Here is a 20346-nt window from a genome sequence, read left to right on the forward strand (position 1 = left end):
TAGAGGTTTGTCAGTTTTGTTGAGCTTTATGAAGATTCAGCTTTGGCTTTGTTAATTTCCTTTATTGTCTGTTTTTTCCATTTCATTGATTTTGGCTCTTCAATTTTAACTTTCTTTAACTTTGGTTTTACTTTGGTTTTCTTTAAGTTTCTTACAAGAGAACCTTAGGTCATTTATTTTAGATCTTTCTCCTTTTCAAATGTAAGTATTTAAAGTTGCACATTTTCCTCTAAGCAGTATTTTAGCTACCTTCTACAAAATTTGATATATTTCATAATTATTCAGTTCAAAATTTTTTTAAATGTTTAAAATGATTAAGCATCTGACTCTTGAGTTCAGCTTAGGTCATGATCTCACAGTTTGTGGGATACAGCCCCAAGTCAGGCTCTGTGCTGACAGCATGGAGCTGCTTGGGATTCTCTCTCTCTCTCTCTCTCTCTCTCTCTCTCTCTCTCTCTGCCCCTCCCCACTCATGGTTGCTTTCTCTCACACTTTCTCTCTCTAAATAAATAAACTTAAAAAAAAAGAATAATATGAGAATACTTCACACAAGTTCAGATAATAAATTTGACAAATGAAATGGGTAAATTTCTTTAAAAATACAACTTACAAAAATTGATAGACACTGGAAGACACAGAAAATCTGAAGAGCCCCATATCTGTTAAATTTTTTTATCAACAACTTTCCCAAAAAGAAAACTTAAAACTACTTGATTACATTGGTAAATTCTTTAGGTTACACAAACTTTGTCAGAAAATATAAAATGGTTACAGAAAATATAGAATGGTCAATTTGTTTTATGAGGCCAACGTAACTCTAATGCCAAAACCAAGAAAAGAAGAAAACTAGACTTTCTCTGTCTGACTTATTTTACTTAGCATAATACCCTCTACATCTATCCATGTTGTCACAAATGGCAAGATCTCATTCTTTTTTATGGCCAAGTAATATTCCATTGTAAATATATATGTATATATAGATACATATATATGTATATATATGTGTGTGTGTATGTATATGTATATATATGCATACATGTATACATATGTACGTATATGTGTGTATATGTGTGTGTGTGTGTGTGTGTGTATATACACATACACACACATACACACACACACACACACACCCCATCTTTATCCAGTCATCTACTGATGGACACTTGGGTTGCTCCCATATTGTGGCTGTGGTAAATAATGCTGCAATAAACATAGGGGTGCATATATCTTTTCAAATTAGTGTTTTTGCTTTCTTTGGGTAAATACCTAGTAGTGGGTTACTGGATTGCATGATGTTTCTATTTTTTATTTATTTATTTATTTTTGAGAGAGAGAGAGAGGGCACAAGTGAACAAGAGGCAGAGAGAGAGAGAGAGCGCGAGAGAGAATCCCAGGAGGGGCAGAGAGAGGGAGAAAGGGAAGAAAGAGAGAGAGAGAGAGAGAAGCAGGGCTCACTCAAAGCAGGGCTCCTGTTCACCCAAAGCATGGCTAGTGCTCACCCAATGCGGGGCTCAAGTTCACCCAATGTGGGACTCAAACTCATAAACTGAGATCATGACCTGAGCTGAAGTCAGATGCTTAACAACTGAAGCGCCCAGGTGCATTTTTTTAAATTTTCCGAGGAACTTCCATACTGTTCTCCACAGTGATTATAACAATTTATATTCCCATCAACTGCGCATAAGTGTTCTCTTTTCTCTACATCCTTGCCAACACTTATTTCTTGTCTTTTTGATATTCGGTATTGTGACTGATGTGAAGTGGTATCTCATTGCGGTTTTGATATGCATTTCTCTGATGACGAGTGATGTTCACAATCTTTTTCATGTGTCTGTTGGCCATCTGTATGTCTTCTCTGGAAAAATGCCTATTCAGGTCCTCTACCCACTTTTAATCAGATTATTTGGGTTTTTTCATGTTGACTTGTATAAATTCTTTATATATGTTGGACATTAACTCATTATCACATACATCATTTGCAAATATCTTCTCCCATTCAGGAAGTTGCCTTTTTGTTTTGTTGATAGCTTCCTTTGCTGTGTAAAAGCTTTTTATTTTGGTGTAGTCCCAAAAGTTTATTGTGGCTTTTGTTTCCCTTGCCTGAGGAGACATATCCATTAAAATGTTGCTAAGGTTTGGGCGCCTGGGTGGCTCAGTCGGTTAAGCGTCCAACTTCAACTCAGGACACGATCGTGGTCCGTGAGTTTGAGCCCCGCGTCAGGCTCTGGGCTGATGGCTCAGAGCCTGGAGCCTGCTTCAGATTCTGTGTCTCCCTCTCTCTCTCTGCCCCTCCCCTGTTCATGCTCTGTCTCAAAAATAAATAAATGTTAAAAAAAAAAATTTTATAAAAAAAAATAAAATGTTGCTAAGGTTAATGTGTCCAAGAGATTACCACCTATGTTTTCTTTTAAAAGTTTTATGGTTTCAGGTCTGAACTTTAGGTCTTTAATCCATTTTGAGTTTATTTTTGTGTATGGTGTAAGAAAGTGGTCTAATGTAGCTGTCCAGTTTTCCTAGCACTATTTACTGAAGAGACTGTCTTTTCCCATTGTATATTCTTGCTTCCTTAGTTGTAGATTAATTGACCATACAAGAAGTAGGTTTATTTCTGGGCTCTCCTCTTCCAGTGATCTATGTGCCTATTTTTATGCCAGTGTCATGCCGTTTTGATTACTACAGTTTTGTAGTATATCTTGAAATCAGAGATTGGGATACCTCCAGCTATTATTCTTCTTTCTCAAGATTGCTTTGGCTATTTGAGGCCCTTTATAGTTCTATACAAATTTTAGAATGATCTGTTCTAGGTACACCTTGGTGGCTCAGTTGGTTGAGCGTCTGACTTCAGCTCAGGTCATGATCTCGAGGTTCGTGAGTTCAGGCCCCACATTGGGCTTGACACTGTCAGCAAGAAGCCTGCTTTGGACCCTCTGTCCCTCTTTCTCTGTCCCTTCCCACCTTGTGCTCTCTCTCTCTCTCAAAAATAAAAATAAACATTAAAAAAAATGAAGTATGTTCTAGTTCTATGAAAGATACTATTGGTATCTTAATAGGGATTACATTGAATCTATAGATTCCTCTGGGAATATTCTTATGGATATTTTCACAATATTCATTCTTCCAATCCATAAGCATGGTATATCTCTTTATTTGTTTGTGTCATCTTCAGTTTCTTTCCTCTATGTCTTATAATTTTCAGAGTATAAAACACTTTCACCTCCTTGGTTAAATTTATTCCTAGGTGCTTTATTCTTTTTGGTATAATTGTAAATGGAATTGTTTCCCTAATTTCTCTTTCTGCTACTTCATTATTAGTGTATAGAAATGTAAGAGATCTCTGTATGCTCATTTTGTATCATGCAACTTCCTTGAGTTTACTTACTAGTTCTAATAGTTTTTTTAGTGGAGTCTTTAGAGTCTTCTATATATAGCATCATGTCATTTGCAAATAGTGACAGTTTTACTTCTTCCTTACCAATCTGGATGCCGTTTATTTCTTTTTCTTATCTGAATGCTGCAGGACATCACATACTCTTTTGAGTGGCTAAAACATTTAAAACTGACCATATCAATATTTGTGAGGATGTGAAGCAACTCAAACTCTCATACACTGCTTATGGTAATGAAAAATAATACAACCTTTTTATAAAAGAAAAGAAAAAAAATCCTCCAGATCTCACCAACTAGTTTTCGCATTTTCCTTTCTGCAAGTCTTAATTCAAACACAATATGGGGGCACGTGGGTGGCTTAGTCAGTTAAGCATCCAACTCTTGATCTCGGCTCAAGTCAGAATCTCAGAGTTTGTGGGATCAAGCCCTGCACTGGTCTCCACATTAGCATAGAGCCTGCTTGCGATTCTCTCTCTCCCTCCCTCTCTGCCCCTTCCCAGCTCTCATGCATGGGCACGCTCTCGCTCAAAATAAATAAATAAACTTAAAAAAAAAAACCAAGGGGGGGCGCCTGGGTGGCGCAGTCGGTTGAGCGTCCGACTTCAGCCAGGTCACGATCTCGCGGTCCGTGAGTTCGAGCCCCGCGTCAGGCTCTGGGCTGATGGCTCGGAGCCTGGAGCCTGTTTCCGATTCTGTGTCTCCCTCTCTCTCTGCCCCTCCCCCGTTCGTGCTCTGTCTCTCTCTGTCCCAAAAATAAATAAAAAACGTTGGAAAAAAAAAAAAAAAACCAAGGGGCACCTGGGTGGGTCAGTCAGTTGAGGTGCCCAACTCTTGATTTCGGCTGAGGTTATGATCCCAGGGTAATGGGCTCCAGCCCCATGTCCAGCTCTACACTGACCGTGTTGCCTGCTTAAGATACTCTCTCTCTCTCTCTCTCTCTCCCTCTACCCCTCTCCCCCAGCTCATGCTCCCTCTCTGGGAAAAAAAAAAATACAATATGAAATATTTGGAAGTACATATGTAATGTTTATCCTTTTTTTTTTTTTTTTTTTTTTACTTAACAGTTCATTCTAAGTTCCTCTGATACACATAATACAAATTATTTGTATAACCTATTACCTCAGTGGTGGTATTATCCAAGACTACATGCTCTAAAAAGTCCAGTATTGGGATAGCTTACATTTACTTTGCACAGTATGGCAGAGTCAACATGAAAGGAAAGGCAATTAGTGAATTCCTTTTTTTAATGGCAAAACTGAAATGTCCTCAGTGACTTTACTAAGTTAATCTGCATCTCACCAAAGATATTACCTTCTGGACAGAGTCCCAGTGCTTCATAAGTAAGGAGTTCATTGACAGAAAAGCAATCATGAAGTTCTATGACATCAATATCACTTGGTCTCAGGCCAGATTTCTCATAGCACTTTCTAGCAGCTTCTTTGCTCATATCAAAGCCAACCTAAAACCAAAACCACATATAAGTAAGTTAAGGGCATCAAAACTGGGACTTTTATATAAGATTTCTGAGAGATTAACATGTATAACCTTTACAGTTGAAAACTGACTATACAAATTAAAATCTCAGTTGAGATTAATAATCAAATCTTAGAATGATTCTCTATTACATAGAAAGCCTAAATAAAAGAATATTCAGGATGGAGAATGTACATATTAAATTGTATACTATAAAAAAACAGAATTTTAGGGGCACCTGGGTGGCTCAGTCGGTTAAGCATCCAACTCTTGATCTTGGCTCAGGACATGATCTCATGGTTTGTGAGTTCGAGCCCCACATCAGGGCTCCTCACCAAGAGCATGGAGCCTGTTTGGGATTCTGTCTCTCCCCCTCTGCCCCTCCCCTGCTCTCTCTCACTCTCTCTCTCAAAATAAATAAACTTTAAAAAATGTAAGAAAACAGAATTAAAAAAAATGTTTATTTATGTTTGAGAGAAAGAGAAACAGAGTGCAAGCAGGGGAGGGGCAGAGAGAAAGGGAGACACAGAATCCAAAGCAGGCTCCAGGCTCTAAGCTGTCAGCACAGAGCCCGACGCAGGACTCAAACTCATGAACTATGAGATCATGACCTGAGCCAAAGTTGGATGCTGTGCCACCCAGGTGCCCGAAAAAAAAACCAAACAAACAGAATTTTAAATAAATATATAAAAAGGACTTAAAATTCCTTAGGCCATATCTTGCACAGTTATAAAAACTCAGTCAAACCACAATGTGTTGTTGTGGTAAATAGTTTGAAGAGATTGAGCAATAGATCATTATGATTCAGATACACTAAAAATATAAGGAATTTCTATGTGAAAACAAACAATCTTCTTCTAAAAAATCATATAGGATAACATTTTTCCAAACCCATGTTCTTAACACCCCTTTGGTCTCAGACAATAACAAGCAAACTCTCCAAGTCATAAAATTGTGGTGTAAATGTATTACACAGAAAACCTGAGAAGTTCCACCTCAACCACATCCCAGCTTTGTGATCTTGGGCAAGTTATTGAGACATTTTCAAATTCAAAGCATTGCTGTAAAATCATTTTGTAAACTCTAATTACCTTATCATTGTTATACATTTGTGTATACGTGCACGGGTACATTTTTAAATATGTATGTGTATATCTTCAAATATTCAACTAACTCTAGGTCTGAATTGTCATTTTTTAACTTCTTCCACATTTACTCAATCTTTAATCAAGATTTTTAAAGTGCTAAGGTCAAGAAAGTTCCCTGAAAATATCCTTGTTTTTCCCTTAACTCTGTAAGAAAGGAGTTCTGGGCATATCCAGTCAACTCAAAAAAAAAAACCAAAAAAACAAAAAAAAAAAACACCAAAATAGTATATCTAGTTAATTAAAAGTGCATTTATGGCTCTATCACAAGAAGCATATGTTCTCATCAGTTATTTTCCCTTAACAGATTCTTAAGGATGGATTATAATATTAAATATTCTGGACTGATTTTTTTCAAGTAAATAACTTCCAGAGCTAATGACAACATGAGGTCACCTTGAAATTTTAAAACAGAAAGCCCTCGATTGATAAATAAAATAGAATCTCAGACATACCATTTTAATAATGCTTTTTTCTTCAAATGAGCTTGGAAAATCAGTTACCATCTCTTGTGCCACAATTTCCACAGCTTTGGATTCTAGGCCATATTTCTGTACAAATGTTTCACTAGCCAAAACTGCCGCTGCAGCACCATCTGAAGTGGGACTAAGAGGAGGTAAAAATAATCATTTACAGGGGCGCCTGGGTGGCTCAGTCGGTTAAGCGTCCGACTTCAGCCAGGTCACCATCTCGAGGTCCATGAGTTCGAGCCCCGCGTCAGGCTCTGGGCTGATGGCTCAGAGCCTGGAGCCTGTTTCGGATTCTGTGTCTCCCTCTCTCTCTGCCCCTCCCCCGTTCATGCTCTGTCTCTCTCTGTCTCAAAAATAAATAAAAAAAAAAATTAAAAAATAAATAAATAAATAAATAAATAATCATTTACACCCAGTGCACCTCTACCTTAGGATTTCAGACCAAGAGTTCTTTCTATGTGGAAAGAAAAGCTGATTATGCTTGCTGGTCATTGCACTGTCTTCTTTGTGAAATCTACAGTTAAAAATTATACATGCTTCCCACCTGAGAACTGAATCTCTATCAAGAACTTAAACACTATCAGCCACTGCTTGGTCTGTAAGGGTCTCTCCCAAAACATTCTTAATGCAAAGAATCCTGAATTTACCTTTGCAGATGCATAAGGCATCTTCTGGTGACTTCTGAGGAGTCAACAAGGTTTTTCCTATTATAGTACAATAAAAATCTACCATGGGCCTAACTAGCTCTAACATTGTTATCTCCAAATAATCAGTCTTGGAATCCTTTTGAAACTTGGAAAGGACAGAATAGGAAATACCAGAAAGTCCAAACCAGAAGGTGGGGTTTAGTTAAGAGATCTCCTCAAAATAGATTTTTTCCTTGTAGCAAAGCTGTGAAGGAAAGTGGCAAACACAAGAAGACTTCTCTGAGTTCAGCTGAACTTTATAAATGGGCAGACCTTCATATTGCAACAGATAAAAGCTGACCCCATTTGTTCAATTGCATCCTACCAGGGTCTTCCAGGTGATAAGCAGGAGCTATACAATACCAATTCAACCTTCTGGGAAACAGATATTGTCAAGCAATTTTCAAGATGCAACTATTATTATTATTAGAGCTATTTTTTTCTTGTTTTCATTTTTCCTATTTTATGTTTACTCTTAGCTACTATAACTGAGTAACATTTCCTAAGATAGAAGCATACAGTAGAGAAAACAAAATGCTCAAGGGAGAAACTCTGGACTCTACTGGCCTCCTAAGCCACATTTAAATGAATAAAATACAATTTTTAAAAAGTAGGTAGAACTCAAGAATGAAGGAAATGAAGTACATAATTTTCCAAGAGAAAAGACAGTCTGTCTCCAGATAGGAATAGGAAGTAAAGGGGCCCCTGGGTGGCTCAGTCAGTTAAGCATCTGACTCTTGATTTCAGCTCAAGTCATGATCTCATGATCGTGGGACTGAGCCCCACTTCAAGCCCCACTTTAGGCTCTATGCTGAGCTCAGGCTCAGTGCTGAACGTGGAACCTGCTTAAGATTCTCTGTTTCTCTCTCCCTCTGCTCCTACACGTGCACGTTCTCGCGCTCTCTCTCTCTCACTCTCAAAAAAAAAAAAAAAAAAGGAATAGGAAGTAAGGGCGCACCAGAGTGAGGACTCCATTAGTAGGAGCTCTATACAAGCAGATACAGTTACAGATATACCCAGATGGAGCAGTTACTTCTATTAAATATTAAAATGTGGTTTTCTTACCAACATTGTAAGACAGTCAAATAATCAAAAACTTCTCGAGATTTCATCACTTCATCTAAACTGTATTCCTTTTGGAACTGGGAATTCCTAAATACAAAATAAGTAGTTACAGAATACGAAGTAGCAGTTATAATTTTTGTTGAAAATGTTCTGATCCAGAAGTCAAAGAATAATATGTAAATATTATTTTTACAAACAAAAGATAGGCTTTTATGAAGAGTTTCAACCTTTTTTTTTCAATAAATATTAACTTTGTATTATGGTTATTATGAGTAATATAATCAGTGCTACACTAAAACTGCTAATACTATAGGCATCTTCATTTAATATATTTTGACTGTTCTATTAATATAAGATTTTCTTTTATTTTTTAATTTTTATTTATTTTTAACTTAGATCCAAGTTAGTTAACATATAGTGTAATAATACATTCAGGAATAGAATTTAATGATTCATCATTTACATGTAACACCCAGTGCTCATCCCAACAAGTGTCCTCTTTAATGCCCCTCACCCCTTTAGCCCTTCCCCCGACCCAACCCCCTGCCAGCAACCCTCAGTTTGTTCTCTGTATTTAAGAGTCTCTTATGGCTTGTCTCCCTTCTCTGTTTTTATAACATTTTTGCTTCCCTTCCCTTATGTTCATCTGTTTTGTATCTTAAATTCCACACGTGAGTGAAATCATAGGATATTTGTCTTTCTCTGACTGACTTATTTTGCTTAGCATAATACACTCTAGTTCCATCCACATTGTTACAAATGGCAAGATTTCATTCTTTTTGATCGCCAAATCCATTGTATATATATACCACATCTTTATCCATTCATCCATTGATGGACATTTGGGCTCTTTCCATACTTTGGCTATTGTTGATAGTGCTGCTATACACGTTGGGGTACATGTGCCCCTTTGGATCAGCACTCGTCTTTCCTTTGGATAAATACTTAGTAGTGCAATTGCTGGGTCATAGGGTAGTTCTATTTTTAATTTTTTGAGGAACCTTCATATTGCATTCCAGAGTGGCCGCACCAGTTTGCTTTCCCACCAGCAGTGCAAAAGAGATCCTCTTTCTCTGCATCTTCGTCAACATCTGTTGTTGCCTGAGTTGTTAATTTTTGTCATTCTGACAGGTGTGAGGTGGTATCTCATTGTGGTTTTGATTTGTATTTCCCTGATGATGAGTGATGTTGAGCATGTTTGCATGTGTCTCTTAGCCATCTGGACGTCTTCTTTGGAAAAGTGTCTATTCATGTCTTTTGCCCATTCCTTTTCTGGATTATTTGTTTTTTCGGTGTGGAGTTTGATAAGTTCTTTATAGATTTTGGATACTAACCCTTTATCTGATATGTCATTTGCAAATATCTTTTCCCATTCTGTTGGTTGCCTTTGAGTTTTGTTGATTGTTTCCTTCACTGTGCAGAAGCTTTTTATCCTGATGAGGTCCCAATAGTTCATTTTTGCTTTTGTTTCTCTTGCCTCTGGAGACATGTCAAGTAAGAAGTTGCTGTGGCTGAGGTCAAAGAGGTTGTTGCCTATTTTCCCCTCTAGGATTTTGATGACTTCCTGTCTTACGTTTAGGTCTTTCATCCATTTTGTGTTTATTTTTGTGTATGGTATAAGAAAGTGGTCCAGGTTCATTCTGCATGTCGCTGTCCACTTTTCCCAACACCATTTGCTGAAGATACTGTCTTTTTTCCATTGGGTATTCTTTCCTGCTTTGTCAAAGATAGTTGGCCATAAGTTTGTGGGTCCATTTCTGGGTCTCTATTCTGTTCCATTGATCTATGTGTCTGTTCTTGTGCCAGTACCATACTGTGTTGATGACTACAGCTTTGTAATACAGCTTGAAGTTTCAACCTTTAATAAGTAAGTTGTTTGAACTGAATTTTTTAAAAATCTGAACTCCAAAATACAATATGTTGTAAAATAAAAATGTGTTTAATCTTCATCCTGGCTTCCTAGCATGGAGCTTCTAAAACCTGTGCAATTTCCTGAGTGACAGGAGTGTCTTTGTTATGCTAATATGGTGACTTATAGTGGGCCCCCTGTTAACTGTATGGGGGGCGGGGGCTGGTCACCAGAAACACCAACTGTGTGAATATAGGGGTTAGGACATTTGAGCCAGTTTGACCCCTAAGGAGAAGGGAGGGGCAGGAGATTGAGTTCAATCTTGTGTCAATGATTTAATCAAGTACATCTGCATAAAGCCCCAGTAAACACTCTGGACACTGAAGCTTGCTGAAGCTTCCTGGTTGGTGAGTACCTTCATATACCAGGAGGGTAATGTGTCCTGACTCCATGGGGAGAAGGTACAGAAGCTCTGCTTTAGGAACCCTCTCAGACTTTGCCTTATGTGCCTCTTTATTTGGCTGTTCCTGAGCTGTATACTTTATAATAATACTGTAATCATAAGTATAGCACTTTCCTGAATTCTGTGAGGAACTCTAATGAATTATCAAACCTGAGAGGTCATGGAAACCCCTGTATTTATAGTCAGTTGGTCAGAAGTACAGGTGGCCTGGAGACCCTACTTGTGGCTGGCATCTTAAGTGAGGGCAGTCTTGCAGAGGATTAAGTTCTTAATTCCTGGGGTCTGCATCAACTCGGGTGGTTAGTGCCAGAATTGAATTGCAGTATACCCAGTTGGTGCCAGATCAGTTGGGGTTAAAATGTAATGCCACCACCACCACCACCACCACCTAGAGAATTATTAAATACTAGTTCCTTAAGAGCAAAACAAAATTACTTGCAATTCAGCCTTTTGTGGGGATGATATTATACAATTACTTTTAATGAAAGCTAATGGAGTTCTTAAGTAAATGTAGAAAACCTATAATAAATTATCTGCATACTTCAAAGCACATTTCCTTTCTGTGAAGAAGAAACTTAACCACTGCAAAGAAGAAACTTATTTTTATCCCCTTTGGCTCCTCTAACAATAAAATGAGATGATTTCAGAAACTGCTCTGGCAAAAATAGCAGAAGCAGTAGACACCACAAAGGAGAGTCTATAAGCAAACTTCAACTGGTATGGAAATGAACAGCAATTCAAATGTTTAGAAATAAAGCCCATGTAACTTAGATCTGCATACTAGTATCTGTACCTTTTCTTCTAAAGTTAACTTTGATCATCACCAACTTCCATAAAACACCTAATTTGTGCCAGATCCTGTGGTAGGCATGTGGGACATGGGCATAGTCCTTACCCTCAAGGAACTCAGTATGAATCTCTGGCAAATAAATACAATATGATAAATACCACGACAGAAATGTTATACAGAGTGCCACAAAAGGACACAGGATGAGCATCAGACCCAGATACCAGAGGGAGTTTCCCTCTGGGGTTAGCAAATAAGAGGAAGGAGGAGACAGAGAATTACTGGCAAAAGAATCAGGATACACAAAGCCTCTTGAGTTAAAGTAGCTCACTGAAGCTAGGGCATGAAGGTTGGGAGGAAATGTAGTCACAAGGTGACAAAGATGGAGCAAGAGAAATAAACAAAGATCAGATCATGAAAGGCCAGTATATGGTATTTACATTTTACACTAAAAACATTGAGGAACTACTAAAGGATATTAAGCTGGAGTGTAACAATCAGACTTGTATTTAAACAAGAAGGCTATGGTACACAAAAGGGATGGTAAAGGGCATTATCAAAAGCAACTAAACTAAGAGATGAGAGCAATAATTAAGGCAAGAAATGCTAAGGGCCTAGAGTAGGGAATTGGAAGTTAAAGACAGAAAGAAGGGATGAGTTCAAGAGACAGTAAGGATGCAGCATTCCGTTCATCCTCAACTCATCTGCAATTCATATGGGACACTGAGGAAGAAAGCAGAGTTAAGAATGACTTCTAGTTTTCTATTATTAGGTATATATTGATGTCATTCATGAAGAATACTAAAGTAAAAATAGGGTTGAGAAAAAATGATCAATTCTGTATGGCCATGTTGACTCTGAGGCACTTATGAAGCATCTAAGTAGAGACAACTAGGAGTAAGTTATAGACACAGGTCTGAGGGCTCAAGTGGCATGAACTATCCCTAATTCGACACTACTTATCACAGATTCTCACTGCCTTTAAGTATTCTTATAATTTGTGAGGAAACACTTGAGAAGAGTTTTATAATTCAACCTTCTTAGAAATATCTAACCAGGTATCTATAACAACTAGTGAGCAAACACAGGATTCTCTTTCCTTCCTAGCCAAGGAAAACCTAGTGCAAGAAGTTGGCATCTGAAATTTCTGAGCAAAACCTAGAAGGCTATTCTTGGCTGTTTCAAAGAGTTTTACATGATGAAACTGACATCCAGAAATAACATTTGCCTATTCAACATAATTGAGAACTTACAATATGAAATGGAAGGCCACTGGGGACAAGGAACTTATCTATCTTGTTCACTGCTGTATCACTAGCAGCTAAAGGTGTGTTGCACACAGTAGGCCGCTGAATACATATTTGTTGAGTGAATGAATCCCCTTTAGAAGAATGCTATAATGAGTGGATAATTGATGCCTGGTTAGGCAGGGTGTTAAGTAAGAGAAAGACTTTGATTCTCTAGAGAAAGTTAAGAGCTACTCCTTGAAGCCTCAAAGCCAAGAAACTGCAGTGTTGTCAATTCCTCAATGTACTGGTATAGTTCCTTACTACTTAGGAAATAAAAAGGATATTTGCATGGTTCTCCAAGTTCTAAGGACAAAGAATTTGCTCTAGATCATCTTCATGGGCTTAAGACTACTTATTCAAACTCTACTATACAGGTGCTTGCTTCGGCAGCACATATACCAACTCTACTATTCAGTAACAGCAAAGTTTTATTGAACATATACTATGTTCCAGTACCCTGCTAGATGCTGACGATACAAGATAAGACAGAATCTCTGCTCAAGGACCATCATGATCAAAGAAAGACTTATAAATAACTAAGTGGGATAGGGTGATGTGTTATAATAGAGGTATACAGACAGTGCAATGAAACTCATGAGAAAAAAAAAAAATTATGCCCAGGAAGCTTTAAGAAGGTGTTTAGAGAAGGAATGACATTTGGGTTGGGGCTTGATGGGTAAATAGATATTCACCAAACAAAAGAAAGACAAAAGGATATTCCAGGGAGAGTTAACAGCCTAAGTAAAAACACAGAAGTGAGTACTGTATACTACACTTGGGAAAAAACAAGTGATCTGGTGAAGCTAGAGACTATAAATAACCAGAAAGTAGTAGGAAATAAGACTGGCAAGGTAGAGTGGGCCAAATTATAACAAGCTTATTATCTCATATGAAGGAGTTTCTATTATATCATATAAACAATGAAAATTCACTAGAACTTTATCAGCAATCAGTCACATTCTTTCTTAAGCTTAAATAAATGACATTCTAAATATAAACAAACCCAAAGCTAAAACTGTAGTTAAAAGTTTACCTGGGTACAGGCCTTTTATAAGAAAAATAATAAAACATTCTAGTTAATATCTTTGAGGTCTTCCCCTTACTTTTTAAGTATAAAGTTGTATATTACATAGCAGGATAACTCAGATTTTTACAATTTCATATTTCTGAAATACTTACGGGTTATTAACTGAATGTTTATGATTTTTCCATCCAATTTTTGCAAAATGTTCAACCTTTGTTCCTGTAGAGAAAACAAGTAAGTGCTTTCATATTGCTTATTAAATGTTGCAATGGTACACAGTGTCCTGCCAAATATTTCTGCATTTTCCCTTGCACAGATTGTCAATATTGATCCTGTCAACAACTGATCCCTCACATAAATATTTAATTAAACTTGTGTATATTTAATGAATTGAATCCACTAATAAGCACATGAATATGAATATGAAAAGCACTGAATATGAAAATAGTTCAAACTGGTTAATTCTATCTAGTATAAGTAAGAGTCCAGTTTCAAAAACCAGAATATATAGCCTGGGATTCACAGTGGATACAGGGCAGGAAAGCACTGCCAGCAATTTTTTATGGAGTTTGCCAAAGTATCCCAATGCCCCTGGGCTAAGTGAATTTTACAACCCACACCCTCCAGGACCTGATCCTTCTCCTTCCTTATGAAAAGGCAGAAGAGTCTTTAGAAAAGTTATAACCTAGGGGTACCTGGGTGGCTCAGTTGGTTAAGCATATGACTCTTGGTTTTGATCTCATAGTTTGTGAGCTTGAGCCCCCCATCAGGCTCTGTGCTGACAGTTCGTAGCCTGCTTGGGATTCTGTCTCCCTCTCTCTGTTCCTTCCCCACTCATGCTCTCTCTCACTCAAAAATAAATAAATAAATATTTTTTAAAGTTAAAAAAAAAAGAAAAGTTATAGCCTAACAAGAAATATGTATGTTTTTAAATTCTTTAACAGAAAGTTTAAAGATTAGTGTCAGAAAAACGAAAGCAAGTATTAAGGAAGTTAAATACGCAAAAAATTTTTACTACTTTAAAAAAGACAAAGCAGCATAAGATAGGTTTTGAATCCAGCTTGAGAGCCAGAAAGGCCAAGGAAGGAAAAGGAACACTGATAGCAGCTGATAATGTTATGTTAATAGATGATGGCACAGGAAAATGAAGATCCCCCATTTCTGTTTCATCTCTATCATCTCTGTCAGGAGGATGATCTTCAGAGCAGAAATGACATACATATAATTGAGCAAATCTTGTCTCAATTCTAATAAAAAAGGAAGAAGGCAGAATCCACACTAGTGATCTCATACAAAGAAGAGTGATAATCAGGTGGCAGCCAATATGGGTTCAGTAGGAACAAGCCATAGAAGATTAATACCTGTTTTCATTGGTTTGACTGGTAGATCAAATGAAACATAGTATCTGATTATCAGCAAGACAATTAAATTTTTTAGGACATCTTTTGGGACAAGGTAAGGAAATACTATACTGTGGGTTTTGGTTTTTGTTTGGGGGGAGCACAATGATGTTACTTTAAAAAATGAGGATTCTCGGGGCGCCTGGGTGGCTTGGTTGGTTAAGCGTCCGACTTCGGCTCAGGTCATGATCTCACGGTCCGTGAGTTCGAGCCCCGCGTCGGGCTCTGTGCTGACAGCTCAGAGCCTGGAGCCTGTTTCAGATTCTGTGTCTCCCTCTCTCTCTGCCCCTCCCCTGTTCATGCTCTGTCTCTCTCTGTCTCAAAAATAAATAAACGTTTAAAAAAAAAAACCTTAAAAAAAAAAATGAGGATTCTGTCAAATATGTTTAGATAATACTGGGTTAAACAAAGTGAAACAGGTTTCTTTATGGCAAGACATTCAGAGCCTTTACTATTATTATAGTATCATCACTTACTATCATTACAGTATCATGACTGTCCAAAAGGGGGTTAAAGAATCTGAAGCATCTCCCAACTTATCTGACCCATGAAATAGAGAATCTTATCAGGTTACTGTCCCACAGAACACATATTGGGAAACCACCAACATTGACTAATATAGGTTAACCTGCAGAAAAGTCTCTAGTGCTAACCTCTAACCTCAGCCATGCTCTGGCTAACATGTCTACCAAAAATTGGATTAGAAAATTAAAGGCATGTTCACCAAACCTGAATGTGGGAAGGACTGCTATAATATTGAATCCAAATAGATTCAACAAAGCTTATTAATGGGATGGATCAGAATATATTCAAATTAAATGACCAATTCTATTCCTGGATCCCCAAAACAATCTGGGAAAAGGAGCAGCAACTATGAGAAATGCTCTGAGGTTCTGTTTGACTACAAGTTCAATATGATTTAATAGTGTGATGCAACTACAATAAATGCTTACATGTGATCCCAGTATCCACAATTAGACTTGTGATGATGAATTATGAAACAAGTCAAATGAGAACAGTTACACAGTTAAGTGAGAAACAGTTAAAAGGAAGTTAAGCACAAGGTCTGGCAGGTTTCAGATATTTGAAGAGCTATAGAAAGAGGCTCACCTCCTGTGAGCCTCAGAAGACAGAAACAAGACCATGGATGGAAACTATAGGGAGAGAGATTTGAGTTCAACATGGCAAAGACCACTGTAACAACTGGAATCACCCAAAAAATGGAAGGAGTGACCATTGGTGGGACTAGAGTCATGAAAATGTTCGGTGGGACTGGAGTGATGAAAATGTTCTGAAACTAGAAAGTGGTAATAGTTGCAAAACTCTGAATATATTAAAAATCACTGAATTGTATACTTTAAAAGGGTGAATTTTATGGTATGTAAATTATATCTCAATAAAGCTGTCATTAAAAAAAGAAAATGAATTAAATTCCCAACTCAAAAACTAGAAAAACAACAACCAAAGTAAACCAAAAGAAAGTACAAAGAAGATAAAAGCAGAAATTAATTGCGGAAAAAATAAAAAGAGTAGACATAATCAATCAAGATCCTGTTATTTTGAAAAATTTAACAAAATAAGGGCACCTGGGTGGCTCAGTAAGTTGAACGTCTGACTCTTGATTTCAGCGCAGGTCATGATTCCAGGGTTGCAGGATGGAGCCCTATATTGGGCGCCATGAGCATAGAGCCTGCTAAGAATCTCTCTCTCTCCCTATGCCCCTCTCCCCTGCTCATATGCAGGCTCTCTCAATCTCTCTCTCTCTCTCTCTCTCAAATTAAAAAAAAAATTTAACAAAATAGACAACTACCTAATTTAATTTTAAAAAGGAGAAAGCAACGGGGTGCCTGGATGGCTCAGTTAGTTAAGCATCTGACTTCAGCTCAGGTCATGATCTCGCGGTTTGTGAGTTCGAGCCCCACATTGGGCTCTGTGCTGGTAGCTCAGAGCCCGGAGCCTGCTTCGGATTCTGTGTCTCTCTCTTTCTCTCTACCCCTCCCCTGCTCACACTCTGTCTCTCAAAAATAAATAAACATTTAAAAAAAAAAGGACAAAGCATGAATATACAAACATAAAAAATAACAAGAGGGAAATATCATTGAAATAGAAAAAATTGGGGGCGCCTGGGTGGCGCAGTCGGTTAAGCGTCCGACTTCAGCCAGGTCACGATCTCGCGGTCTGTGAGTTCGAGCCCCGCGTCAGGCTCTGGGCTGATGGCTCGGAGCCTGGAGCCTGTTTCCAATTCTGTGTGTCTCCCTCTCTCTCTGCCCCTTCCCCGTTCATGCTCTCTCTCTGTCCCAAAAATAAATAAAAAACGTTGAAAAAAAAAAAAAAAAAAACTTAAAAAAAAAAAAAAAAAATAGAAAAAATTGTAAAATTGCAAAAGACTACTTTTCAGACTTCAATACAAAGATTTGGAAATCTAAATGAAATGAATAATTTCCTAGAGATACATAAACTACCCAAAATAACCTCAGTGAAGATAGAATATTTAAACATAAGGAAACCAAGCAACTACCAAAAAGGAAAAAAAAACAAAAAACAAAACAAAAAAAAAAAAAAACAGGCCAAGATGAGTTCACAGGGAATTCTATCAAACCTACAAAGATTAGGTAATCTCCATGCTCCATAAAGTATATCAAAGCATTAAAAGTAAGGAGAGGCTTCCTATTTCTTTTTATAAAGCAAGTATGAAATTAACATAAAATCACTTACAAATGTTGATTTGAAAGTACTATATAAAATAAAATAGTGACAGAATCTAACCCCACATTAAAAAAAAGTCAATACCTCACAACCAACTGGCATTCATTCGAGATACGCAAAGTTGGTTCAATACCAGGAATCCAGTAATAAAATATTCTAATAATAGACCTAAGTGCAATTAACAGAGGCTAGAAAAAGCCTTTAACAAAATTCAATACCCATTCCTGAAAGAAAAAAAAAAACTCAAGAAATCAACTGATGGATGCTTTATGAACACAACAAAATTATATATTATATATTATACTATATATATATAATTATAAAAAATTTTATATTACATATCTTTTATATATATAAAAGATCCTGAGGCCATCAGCCAGCATCTTACTTAATGGGATAATAACATCTGCCGTAATGGATTGTTGTGAGAATTGAATAAGATAATATAAGTATGGAAAGTCATTCATTCATTCATTCACTCATTCAACAAGTATTTATTGAGTCCTTTCTGCCCACAGACGCTGCTGAGTAAGCATCATTAAAGTCTCCCCTCGCACTGCCATCATGTCTAAGTCAGAGTCTCCCAAAGAGCCCGAACAGCTGCGGAAGCTTTTCACCGGAGGTCTGAGCTTTGAAATAACCAATGAGAGTCTGAGGAGCCATTTTGAGCAATGTGGAACGCTTACAGACTGTGTGGTAAGGAGAGATCCAAACACCAAGTGCTCCAGAGGCTTTGGGTTTGTCACCTATGCCACTGTGGAAAAGGTGGATGCAGCCATGAATGCAAGGCCACACAAAGTGAATGGAAGAGTTGTAGAACCAAAGAGGGCTGTGTCGAGAGACAATTCTCAAAGACCTGGTGCCCACTTAACTGTGAAAAAGATTTTTGTCGATGGCATTAAAGAAAATACTGAAGAACATCATCTAAGAAATTGAATAGTATGGGAAAATTGGAGGGATTGAAATCATGACTGACCGAGGCAGTGGCAAAAAGAGAGGCTTTTCTTTTGTAACATTTGACTGTCATGACTCTGTAGACAAGACTGTCATTCAGGGGCGCTTGGGTGGCTCAGTCGGTTAGGCGTCTGACTTTGGCTCAGGTCATGATATCGCGGTCCGTGAGTTCCAGCCCCGCGTCAGGCTCTGTGCTGACAGCGCAGAGCCTGGAGCCTGTTTCAGATTCTGTGTCTCCTTCTCTCTGTGACCCTCCCCCGTTCATGCTCTGTCTCTCTCTGTCTAAAAAATAAATAAATGTTAAAAATTAAAAAAAAAAAAAAAAAAAAGAGAGACTGTCATTCAAAAATACCATACTGTGAAAGGGCACAACTGTAAAGTAAGGAAAGCTTTATCTAAGCAAGAGATGGCTAGTGCTTCCTCCAGCCAAAGAGGTCGAAGTGGTTCTGGAAACTTCAGTGGTGGTCATAGAGGTGGTTTTGATGGGAATGACAAATTTGGCTGTGGAGGAAACTTCAGTGGGTGAGGTGGCTTCGGTGGCAGTCAAGGTGTTGGTAGATATGGTGTCAGTGGGTATGGCTATAATAGATTTGGTAATGATGGAAGCAACTCTGGAGGTGGTGGAAGCTATAATGATTTTGGCAATTACAACAAGCAATCTTCAAATTTTGGACCCATGAAAGGAGGAAATTTTGGACCCAGAAGCTCTGGCCCATATGGTGATGGAGGCCACTTTGCCAAACCACAAAACCAAGGTGGCTATGGCGGTTCCAGCAGCAGCAGTAGCTATGGCAGTGGCAGAAGGTTTTAATTACTGCAAGGAAACAAAGCTTGGCAGGAGAGGAGAGCCAGAGAAGTGACAGGGAACCTACAGGTTACAAAAGATTTGTGAACTCAGACACGCATAGTGGTGGCAGGACTTAGCTGCTACAAAGAAGACATGTTTTAGACAATACTCATGTGTATGGTCAAAAAACTCGAGGACTGTATTTGTGACCTGTACAACAGGTTATTTTAGTTTCTGTTCTGTGGAAAGTGTAAAGCATTCCAACAAAGGGTTTTTTTAATCATGACACTGAATAAACATGTCCTTTAAAAGAAAAAACCCACAAATATTTATTATTTACATATGGTAGGGACTGTAGAAGAGAAAGGGGAAAAAAACAACAACGTTCTTCTATCTAGATTACATGCCAAGCACTGTGCTAGGCTGGATATATTGAAAGTAAACAAAACAGACATGGATCCTGCTTTCATGGAGTTTACAAAATAATGAGGAAGACAAAAATTAAACAAGTAAAACTACACACACACAAACACACACACACGTTTATATATATATATATATGAATATAAATAGTGCTAGATGCTATGAAGGAAAGCAATTGGGGGCTATCTATGAATGAGAATAATAGGAGGGACCTGCTTCAATTTGAATGGCCAAGGACAGTCTTTCTTTGGAGAATAATTAATTATAGAATACCTGCTTTGTGCCAGGCACTGTTCTAGGTAACAAGAAATGAACAGGGAATAAAACAGAAGTGATGGCCCTATGGAACTTAGATGCTAGTTGGAGGAGACAATCAGTAAGAAAAAATATATATGCCAGGTTTTATAAGTGTTATATAAAATAATTCAAGAGGAGACA

At 37.7% G+C, this 20346-nt stretch overlaps 1 protein-coding gene and 1 pseudogene across 1 annotated transcript in view; one reads left to right on the forward strand and one right to left on the reverse strand.

The window, feature by feature from the left end:
- Positions 1 to 20346, reverse strand: part of SCP2 (sterol carrier protein 2) — a 127922-nt gene that overhangs the window by 72993 nt on the left and 34583 nt on the right. Inside the window, 4 exon segments of the mRNA XM_058717355.1 lie at positions 4699 to 4846; positions 6461 to 6611; positions 8227 to 8313; positions 13794 to 13857. Coding sequence (XP_058573338.1) covers positions 4699 to 4846; positions 6461 to 6611; positions 8227 to 8313; positions 13794 to 13857 — 450 coding nt within the window.
- Positions 18296 to 19590, forward strand: LOC131504718 (heterogeneous nuclear ribonucleoprotein A1-like; annotated as a pseudogene).

The sequence above is a fragment of the Neofelis nebulosa genome, chromosome 2 (assembly GCF_028018385.1).
Source record: "Neofelis nebulosa isolate mNeoNeb1 chromosome 2, mNeoNeb1.pri, whole genome shotgun sequence".
In the NCBI taxonomy this organism is placed as follows: Eukaryota; Metazoa; Chordata; class Mammalia; order Carnivora; family Felidae; genus Neofelis; species Neofelis nebulosa.